At 40.0% G+C, this 11401-nt stretch overlaps 1 protein-coding gene across 3 annotated transcripts in view; it reads right to left on the bottom strand.

The window, feature by feature from the left end:
• The window catches only part of Pard3b (par-3 family cell polarity regulator beta), a 997480-nt gene that overhangs the window by 409898 nt on the left and 576181 nt on the right, over nucleotides 1-11401 (bottom strand). For all 3 annotated transcript variants that reach the window (XM_031367697.1, XM_031367695.1, XM_031367696.1), the window contains exons 12-13: nucleotides 9670-9840; nucleotides 5205-5337 (exon numbers count right to left, since the gene is read on the bottom strand). In XM_031367697.1, the coding sequence (XP_031223557.1) occupies nucleotides 5205-5337; nucleotides 9670-9840 (304 nt within the window). The remainder of the gene's footprint in view (nucleotides 1-5204; nucleotides 5338-9669; nucleotides 9841-11401) is intronic.

The following is an 11401-nucleotide window of genomic DNA, read 5'->3' as shown; positions in this document are numbered from 1 at the left end:
TATCTATCTATCTATCTATCTATCTATCTATCTATCTATCTAAAAATATTACTGCTTGTTCTGGCTCTGTAGAAAACTCTAGCAAATACAGCCAACAAGGGATTGCTCCAACTCTGCTCCATCTGGGATAGAGGGGTTAGAAGCAGAACTGACATGCTCCTAGGAATGAGGGTGGAAACAGGAAACCTGGCCACCACGTAGGTGTCTGGAGTAACAAAACAGAATAAGCAAAGGTGGCCAACACTGTTCCCTGGACCTCCACCACTAGCAATGGTGGTGACAGACAGACAGACAGACAGACAGACAGACAGACAGTCAGAGACTTGCTTGCAGACACAAAGTGGAACATCTATCCTATAAGTAGGAACAGGGGCACACTGAGTTCTCTCTTCTAATGGCCTGGATATTTGTATCTGTAGTCTCTTAGTCTATTTCCATGCTGATGGTAAACACAGATGTAATCTACTAACTTGCTAGTTAAGATTAACTTTACAGAATAAAAGTCTATACCCTTAGTAGCTGACTTCATCGCCTTCATCTTAGCCATGCAAGATTGAATGCTGTGTCCTGAGTGTAGTCCTAGACTTATCTCTCTCAGCTGATAATGATTGGAACATCTGTCTTATCTGTAAGGGTTTTACCCTGTTTCCAAGGCTCACTGGAAATTCCACCTCCCCCAGGAAGCCTTCACTGTCACCTAGGTTTCAACTGCTTTTATAACAAGAGAATAATGTTTACTTGACAAACATTTATGTACCATTTCCCAGCCCTCTGTGTCCCAGACTCATTCTTGCAAATGGGATGTAAGTTGCTATGGTGAATGTCTTTGCCTGTCTCAGAGGTTTTAAGAGTATACAGCTTGTGTCCATACCACCCCTATCTCCCTCAAATATCTCCCAAAAGCCCATGCCAGTCTGTTAGAGTAAGTCTCTGTCTGCACCCTAATCACAACACAGAGCATTCTTTTTCCATTAAGCTGCCATGATCTTTGATGTCTGCCTTTACCCACTAATGTTTAGATTTATGCACTAGTAGTAGCATAAAATAAGTCCTGTATCACAACTTTGCAGAGACAGCTATTTATTGACCTATTAAGCTATAATCTATTCATTAACATTTTTCTAACTAGACTGAATTTCTATAGTGTCTTCTCTGTTCTGAAGCCTCTTCTTGGGTTTGTTGGCCTTATTATAGCCATTACTTAACTTTTATTGTACTCCTAGGTCTTGCTGTAGGAGCAGAGGTAAATATCACATTGGTTGACTGTGTGCAACATACTCAGATCCTGTATGGCCTTTGTTCTCTTGATCCTGGCATCTCTGTTAAGTTTTATATGAGGTATGCAAGTATAGAATTTTAACATCATACAAATAATATTTCTGAATTTTACTGCCTGTATGAGGTACACTTCTGATACACACACACACACACACACACACACACACACACACACACACCTTGTGAATGTTGACAATATGTCTTCTTGTTACTAAGTTATTGTTGGCTAAGTGGCCTTCTTTAATTATTGCATTTTTTTTAGTAGAGTCCATAAAGCCAAAAACAATTGAGAGATGAATAAAAGAAATCATGTGTTTAAATAGGATAAGAAAGCTATGGCCCTCAAATTGTGGTCTGAAATTAGACCACAATTTGAGCTCTAAATAAAGTTTTGTTGAAAATACGCATACCCATTTGTTTGCACACTGAAACAACAACAGTTGCTGTACTACAATGGCAAAGTGTGGAGTTTGATGACACTGACTTACACTCTTTTTTTTTCTTCTTATTTTTCCTTTTCTTTGTTTTGTTTTTTTTCTTTTTAACTTGTGGATTTGTTTTGGGGTGAATTTATATATGTGCCCTAGAAAGCCATGTGAGGGTTCACAACCTCTGGGGCTGTAGGTACAGACAGCTGTAACCTGCTATGTGGGTGCTGAAAACTGAACTGAGGTCCTCTGGAGGAGCAGCCAGTGATTTTAATAGCTGAACCATCTCTCCCACCCCAGCCTTAAACTCTTCTTGAGGATAATGATAGTGTTGCAGTATTGTACACATCTGCTTTCCTGATAGTGTTTGACACCATAAAGGTATTCAATCAACATTAGTCAAATTGAGAAGGAGAATTCAATTTCCCATCCACACTGAAGAGCACCTTCTGCTATAGACTGATGGATCCACTCTGGCTCCGACACGGTTAAACACTGGGGGAATTTTATTATTTCTATGGAACCCTCCAGGGAATATCAATATAGTGGGACAGGGTACAAAATGAAAATGTCTGACTTGAGGTAGGGAGGAGAGGCCTAATGTAGTGGGTGACTGGAAGGATTTGGGCAATGGGTGACTAGCTGTCACCTGAGCTGAACTTGGAGACAACAAAGGGTCAAGCGGGCAAAAATGAAGAGGGCAGGGAGAGAAAGGCCACAGTTAGAGGTAGACTGTGCCTAGACTCCATCCATCAGCTAGAGGTAGACCTGTGCCTAGACTCCATCCATCAGCCCATGTCTCCAGGAAACAGTGTTGGTGTGCCGTCTGGCTCTTCAGATGCCTAACTAGCTTACGGAAAGCTCCAGGGACACAGCCTCTAGCCTCCTTGCTGTCCTGAAGCACCATGCTGCTTCCTTCCCCCACGAGGCTCAGCTAACACTTTTCCAACACAAATGTGAATTTTCTGGTGTTGTAGTTTTACAAATGTTATTCTAAAGATTCCTTTTCTGTGTAACAGCTTGAAGAAAAAAAATTACTGGGCAACTGTGGGTAGTTTGTACTATTATTATAAAAGTGGACAGAATATAGTATATCAACAGTGGATCTTAAACATACAAAGAAAAGGAAAGCAGAAAGAGGAAAAATAATGTTTTGGCTGGCCCAGCTCCTCTTGTCAAGTTAATCTTGTTCTGCTAAAAGAGGCCCTCAAAAGTTAGTTCTGTTAAGGCTATTGTCACAGTTCACAAGTCCCCATGGCATGTAGCACCTTCCCTGGCTCAGAAACTCAAGGCCTCTTGGAGTTTCTCAAAGTGCAAAATATTAAGACTTGAAGAGAGGCGGTGAACATGATGAAGGCAGCATGGTGCTATTTTAATTCAAGAATGTTCATGAATTCTCTGAGTCAGTTGGCTTTCATGAAGAGGAAGCCTGCTGCCCACCCTCTAACTGAAAGTGTAATCAGTCCGTGCTATGAGAAGCCGAACTCTGGCATTCTGGCGATGTAGTACAAACACACAGGGACCTAATAATAAGATAGGCTTTACTTTTCTTCAAGTAAACAATGGTTTATCTAAGAGGCATAACAGCAAGTCTCTGAGATACAGCCTCCCCTCCATTATTGTCTTGGTGTATCACATTACTCCATAGTAGGCATTACCAGAAATTCTCTAGTACAAATGGGCAAGGTCTTAAAAGAGCGGGGATTTTCATGCTAACTTGGAAAGTCCGGGTTGGAAATGAAGCAGGAAGCTGGCATGTGGCTGATTCGTAATATTTTTTTGTTTGTTTGTTGTTGTTTTCCTTTCATTGGAATGAAAACTGTTCTATCCAAATTTATATCTTAGAAGGAAGAGAATATGCAAAAGTATTCCCAGAGATTATCTGTGGTCCCTTGTGCTCAAAGCACCCACTATTTTCAGCGCAGACAGAGAATGAAGTTCTAAGTATGCTCCTGTATTCTGCAGAGAAATTCTGTTCCTGCCTGGCTTTGATGATAGTGGAATTGTAAGTCTAAGAACTGTAAAGAACTCATAATTTACTTAAGGTAAGCCAATATATACTGAGTGATTATTTTTATCTTGCTACAAGGTGAGGTCTGCATTTCATAGGCATTCTTAGGATCAGATACAAAGACTCCAATGGTTCCAGGGGACAGACACAAGGCAGGGCCTTTGCTGTTACTGAGATGAACCAAAGCCAGGGACAGGAATTGAATCAGGCTCTGGGTCTATCAGATAGGCATAGTCTTAAGTAAATTATTTAATTTTGTAGGTCTTCTGTTTCTTCACCTGTAAAATGAGGCTAATAATATGACCCACTTTGAATTCAAATGCAAATTGCTTAACACAGTAGCTAACAAACAGCAAATACTTAAAGTGAAAAAATTTGACAGGAATTCCCGACCTCAATGTCTTATTCAGAGGAAATAGTTTAATGTTCAAGCAATCTCAGATTTATAAGCCAATCCAGATATAATACCGTCAGAGTTTGGGATTTGTTCCTGCATCATTATAGTTTGGTGTCATCTTAAATGTCTCAAAATACAGGATTAAAGGTCTAATGTTTATTATCTCCACTGAACAGAAGACCATGCCCCTCCTGCTTACCAGGGTATGGAATGTTCAGTGATACATAAAATATTCATCATGTGGTATCAATTGAGAAGAAAATTCTTAGAAATTACCTATAGCACATTTTATTTTATGTATACATATTTGCATGGAGAGAAGACTTGAAAGATCTACATAAAATGTTATTGATTAGGTGCTATGATAGATAGAGGGATGAGTAATATTAAATTTTCTTTTTAATGCTTTCCTCTAAAATTTCAACAATGAATATGTATGTATTGCTTTTGCAATATAAAAAGTAAAAGCTATTAAAGAAAGCAGATACAGGGAGATAAAACAAGTTTCTTAGTGACCCAGAGTGTAAGCTTGAAAGAACAATGGTGAAAACCCAGGAGTCTACTTGAAATGTGATCCATTCTGGTAATAAGAGGCGTTACACTACACCGTGAACAGTCCAGCTGCCGTGCCGAAGGCCACAAGCTATGCTGTCCCAGTACTTATCACATTCATCTCAGAACCAAGCACAAAGCTCGGAGTCACATCATGACCATGTTGTGGGTTCATGTAAATCCATGCCATTTTGAAGTGACTTGGTAACTTTCAATGACTAAAAAGATCTTCAAAACCCTTACAGTTTGCCATCTCCGATTCTCTAGTCATGGTTTGTTTTATGTTAAATCCTCATGTTTGGGGCAGCAATCACAGAAACTGTCGTTTAAACTGGAAGCTTTGCCAGGAATCTGATTCACAGGTTCTGAGTCAGCGCTCTCACCCACCCCTTGGTGCTTCATGACTCTGAGTGACAAAGTCTACACTTTGCCTAATTAACTTTTCTTTGTTCCCGATACCTTCTCCTCCTTCTCAGAGAAAAGCCATTTTTGTGGTTTTGTGATCTATTTGAAGAGGATGAAAATGGATAATGTTTACCTTTTCTCTTATCTTGTGGACTATAGGTGCCAAATGGATATAATATACTACTATCATTTCGCCTGGAGGTGCACAGAGCTTCTTGACAGCTCTCAAAGCACGGTCTGGAAAGTGCTCCACATTCCGAAAGCTCCTAAGGGACAAGAACAAAAGTTACATTTTGAAAATACATTCTAATTTAAACAATCGAGGCAGAGTGCAAGACGGGTCCTTGTCTGAATAGTCTTAAAAGTCTCAAACATGTATATCTTCAATAGTGGAGAATCAAAATAGCCCTATCAGATCAAATATCTTTCAATATGAAATAAACAGCACGGACAATGTAGTGTTAAGGATTATGAGTGCTGATAGCCAACACAAAAGAGGATTAACTTTATTATTCTTTCTTCCACTTACAACTGCCTTCTTTCAAATTCTCTTCCATCTGGGAGTACAGCTTGTGGCAGTGTCAATATGAGAATACAGTTCATGCCAAGGGTGTTTCTCTGCCAACCAGCTGGTTCCTCTCTCCCTCTGCCACTCTCTCTCTCTCTCTCTCTCCCTAGCTAAGTGCATATGCTCTAGGACAAGTCAGAACTCAAGCAGTATTTGTCACCAGAATATCATGGTTGTGTCCCATGGTGGACCCCAGCCCTTTGGCCAGATGCTAAAGTAATGGCTGTGACAAGACCAGACAGTGGTTCTCCCTAGAGTCCCTTTTTATTTCCTTCTATATTTCCCTTTCCTGTTTGCATTCTGACAGTCTGCAAACAAATTCACAGTTTTCTGCAAACTGCTGTATCCAGAATAACACCCCACACACCATCATCCCCATGTGCTGAAGAGGTAACAGGGGGTAGCTGGTGACAGAAAGCTCAGTTATGTTTTCAAGGAGACTGTGGCACAGTGAGCCTCCTTTTGCTTCTTGTTCCTATTATTTGTCTTCCTAACAGATTTCAGGGAAATAAATGACTTGGAAGTCATTCCGTAGCTCTTCCCTTGGCCATTTGTGAGAGGCACATGTCGCAAACACAGACCTACTCCCCCAGTTCCCTCCTCCAGGAGAGGGCTTGGCTAGAACAATGCATTTGGTTTCACTTTTTCTTCTTTGAGTTCCCAAAATTTCAGTATCTAGCTAAACAAAATATTTGAAGCATTCACTTCTATTCTATATCCTAAATAATTAAAATGTTTTTGGATGCACGGGGCTATTTGCCTTCCTGTGCAGGCTTCTAGCAGTGTTTGCACACCTACCACATTACCCTTGGCTGCGGTACTGCTAGTCCAACCAAAGCAGGCACAGGAGACCAGTGGCTCCTATGGTAAAGCTGGAGTCCCAGCAGGCAAGAGCGTTGGGACTTGCTTTGTATGGCCTCCTGTTTTCACTTAACAATAACAACAAGAACAAAAACAATTTTTTTCTGCTTTCCTAGCTCTTTGATAAATGACACAATCAATGTCCCAACAACTGATCAGTAACCGGCCTAATTAAAGCATCCAGCCTGTAAAATAGAGCTGTCGCGGAGGCCTCCATTAGTGTCCCAGCCAATAAAAAATATAATGGATTTTTAAACATGTTCTGCCTCTGCGAAGATGAGCTGTAGCAGGGAGGAAAAATGTTTTGGGGAAGGGAAAAACAAAACCAGGTCATAACCCATTTTTAAATACCAAGTCTCTAGGCGCAAACAGAATCGCAATTCAACCTGAAGCTCATCCTTTGAAAAACATGCTTCTGTTCAAAATGATTCTGATTCAATCACGGGCTCATTATGTATTCTTCCTGAGGTTCTCATCAAAACTGTTTACCTATCTTGTACAACTGGCTAATGTGGGGGAAAAAACAACAACTTTATATTTTGACTTTTCTTAAGCAGTGCCTTCATTTCTTTTCAACATCAGTATAATGTTCCAGCAATTATGTTGGCATTCTTGCCAAATCTAACTAATTGATTCGCCCTGGTGTCTGAGCAGTGCATAGACCTCCTCTGGGTTATGGATGATTTTCTATGGACCAGAGGGCACTTGCTGCTCTGTGGGGATAGATGGAAAAGCAGGTGTGCATAGCATACACTGTGCACAGCATATGCATGACACAGTGCAGAAGATGTGGGAGATAAGATAGCTGATTTTCTTGAAATTTATTAAAGATGAGCAATAATACTCTTTAATCTTCATGGCTACTACAAAGACTCTAAATAGCTAAGAGTTAAGTGCTGCTCATTCCCCATGGAAAGCATCTAAATATTAGAGAAAGAAAATAGATCTTGTGCCGGGCGGTGGTGGTGCACACCTTTAATCCCAGCACTTTCGAGGCAGAGGCAGGTGAATTTCTGAGTTTGAGGCCAGCCTGGTCTACAGAGTGAGTTCCAGGACAGCTAGGGCTATTCAGAGAAACCCTGTTTCAAACAATAAAATAAAATAAAAAGAAAGAAAGAAAAAAAGAAAGAAAGGAAGGAAGGAAGAAAGAAAATAGATCTTGCTTAGATGTCCTCATAAAAGTTGCTTTTTGTAACAGTTCCTATTCCTGATCGATCCCCTGGTGAACTATATTAACAAGACACATGTGAGGATGGATATGGAATTGAAACTTAATACTTTCTTCTGATGGGATAATGCCAATCCCAGTTCACTCTAGACCATGGAACTAAAGATGAGAATGCTCACAGCAAAGTCCTCAGACTCCAGGAGCTGGGATGTCACACCCATCTACTGCCATTCACATGTATTTACAGAGAGCTGGGATAAGGGAAGAGCAAAGGTACAGACACCTCATAGTCTATTAGAAGCACACTTGTGCTTTCCTCCTTTGGTTTGGTCTTTGTCGTCTGTGAGAACATGGCACTCTGGCAGCCTTTTCTACCCTTTTCTCTTGGTTGAGGCATCTTTGTTAAAGGGGATATTAAAGGAAGCTCTAATGTGCACATATATAAGTAGGGCTGACTGAGATCCCTCCCCCCATGCTGCCCTTCAATTTACTGTTCAATAAGTGGGTTCCTTGCATCCCAGGCTCTATAGGAAGCACCAAATGACATCAGACAGGACCTTCTCTCATGTTAGGAAGCAGTAGATGGGGCGTTCAACTATGTACATAAGTGAAGGTCATTAACTATTCATGAAGACTCTGTCACTTAAGCAGACGCACATGTGGAAAACAAGCTCATTCATTATATATAGTCTCCAGTAATTGGTCAATTTACATTTATTTAACATCTACAAGGTTATGTACAAAGGAGCATAAAAGGTACAGTTACTCTTTCCCAATAGCTGATAATACAGCACAGGAAGATACTGTGTCGGTTCACAACTCAAGACCCCTCTGGCAGAGGAAGTAGGTCTTACATGTGGCATTTTATTCATCTGGCAACATTTATTGGAGGCCTATCACATTGGGAGAAATGAAACTCAAACAGTGGATAAAGCAGGGACATGTATCTGTCTTCTACACTTCAAGAACTCACATTAGCTATATTTTCATGGTCAGGAAATAGCAAATTAAGGATTTTTAACTTAAGTAATCCACATATGATACAAGGATCCCACTGACATACATTTCATCTTGATATTTTTTCATTTTTAACTTTTGGTTGAACTTACTACTCAAGCTAATATTTGATACTAGTTTGGTAGGTAGTATACACTCTTACTTCATATACACCTATAGTACTGAAACATATCTTGGCTTTAGAGACTATCCTAATATGATGATATATGATATGCTGATATTTTTATGAACTTACTCATTTTTCCTAAATTAATTTTAGAAATATTTAATACTTAATCCTTCATATGTAATATAAAATACTGTTTTAAGCCAATTTTATTTACAATTTTGTGTAAATGGAATGTTCAGATATATAAGCATTTAAGATCTATTTTATACTCAAGGTTCATATGTAAGCGGACATGTTTCTGACATTTAAAAATCATGATCAAATATTTAAAAAGAGATAGGACTTCAATTTATTTAATAAAATGAAGCACAAAGTTTGCTCAACAGATCAAATTTTAACTTAGCTACACTTCAGGGCTGTGTTGTCTAAGTACAGTTTATAGAGGGAATATAGAGATTTGATTATCTCATAATAACCTCCACAACAAACACTGTATATACTGTCTATATCCATCCAATCAGGGACCCTCTAAGGTATGGACCCTGCTAGTACACTACCAAAATTTTATTAAGGAGGATGCTTTTTTAAGGAGTCCAGAACCCTACCAATTTCTGAGCATAGGCCCTGGTAAACATAGAGATAAATGATTTTTGTGATATTTGATAAATGATTTACTTTATATGCATATTGCAAGTGTTTTTATTGAATCTAAATTAAACAAGCACCTCTTTCTTTCCTATATCCACCAGAGTCTGTCTGCGGTATATATTCCCAAGTACAGACTCACTAAATGTCAACCCACCACATGAGTGATGGACTCTCTATAGTCTAGAGGCTATGTGAGCAGATTTTAGCAAAGTCAAGAATGGTATCACCTCCAGTGGTCTCTCCGGTCTCCTGAGAATCACCAACTGGATCATGCCCCGGATGTTTCCCTCCATGGACATGGATCTCCTGAGTGTTTCCATGGCTTCGTGGTTGGACTTTCCCAGAAGAGTTTCCCCGTTAACAGCAATCAGTTGGTCATTCATTCGGAGACGGCCATCCTGAGGCAGAGGGGAGAACACAGTGTGAGCCCGGGAAGCACGGTGACAGTGGGGAGATGTTTGGAGGAACATTTCAGGTATGAAATGGAGAGATTTAAATGTAAACGTTAACTCCTAGGAATGATCTATTTTCAATGGCAGGCAGAGGCTCTGGAGCTTTTCAAGCAGCCACAAATAATAACAGTGGCAATCTGTGTGAATGGAATTATTTGTAGACATCTTAGAGTCCTGATCTGCAGTAACTGAGACATTTGTGATGCTTCTTGCCTAAGTCTCTGTCTGGCAAGCATATGCATCTAACACACTTTTTCCATTTGTTCTAGCAAAGACCATGATGGGACTCAAGGAACGGAGGTTAAGAAACAAAAGTGGTAGTCATCTCTCAAAAGCAGGATTTGCATTTTCCGACATAGACATGCTTGAAAACTGTGTGTTTCACAGCGTAATGTGTCTCCTAGATGTCACTGTTAGCTCTATTGAATGGAGTGAACAAATTCCTCATATAATTTTCTCTAACGCAAGCACAGTCATCCAATGTTCTGCAGAAGAACACAGATATGTATAATGAAGAGCCAATTTGCCCCAATACCTCTAGCAGGAAAGTTTGACAAAGGGAATTATCAAGCTTTTTCCTGGGATGCTCAGGCTAATAAACATTTTCATCCAGCATCTCCTAGAAGAGACACCATTTACTACTAAGCACCAGGAACCCTGATATTTGGAGAGTCAGCCTGACTCCTCTTCCCATCATGCAATTCATTCAGAAGTCATCTTTAGCCAAAAGCCTTCCATCTAGTGGTGGCTGATAAACTGGGAGACCTGTTCTTCAGGAAGATAACTTGGGCAGACACAGTGTTTCTTCTCTCTAGGAAGACTGGGGGAGAATGATGCTTATAATGTTTGCAGACTGGTGGCTATCCTATACTACTTGACGCTCAGTCACAAGGTTCAGGGACAATTAGGAATCCTGTCCTGGTGCTGATGTAAATACATTTAACAGAAATAGGAATAAGATACATAGGGCTTTACTTTTCCAGAGACTTCTTTCATTAACTACCTTCGGTAACACTCACAATCTCAATAAGATTCACATGTTCACAAAAATACATAATAATGGAAGTATAACTATAACATGCCTACAGTCATGATAACATGTCAGATGAGACTCACAAAAGCTTAAGTTTTGTATACTTTGACCCCTCAGCCCTCTCTCCTAGTAGTCTACTTTCTCTTGGCTACAGATATGTGGTGCTTAACTCAATGGAAAAGAGTTCTTGCAGTCAGAGGTCCCTGGGATGGAAGTTCAAATGAGCAGAATGAAATGCAGAAGTGAAGAAAGACACTTCCATGAGAAATGATCAAAACAGACACACAGCTAAGAAGGGAAGCCAGTAACTGCATTGAGCCTCAGAGAGAAAACCTGTGGGCTAGTTGATGACCTTCAACCAATACAGGGCAGATGGTCAGAGGAATTGTTCCCTAGTGACCAGAGAAAGAGAAGGAGAGAGCTGTTAGTCCAGAGAGCATGTAGAGATGCCCTTCATATCACCTGGTGGATGGG

This window comes from Mastomys coucha, unplaced genomic scaffold (genome assembly GCF_008632895.1).
Source record: "Mastomys coucha isolate ucsf_1 unplaced genomic scaffold, UCSF_Mcou_1 pScaffold14, whole genome shotgun sequence".
Classification (NCBI taxonomy): Eukaryota; Metazoa; Chordata; class Mammalia; order Rodentia; family Muridae; genus Mastomys; species Mastomys coucha.
This window is presented reverse-complemented; position numbering and strand designations above follow the sequence as displayed.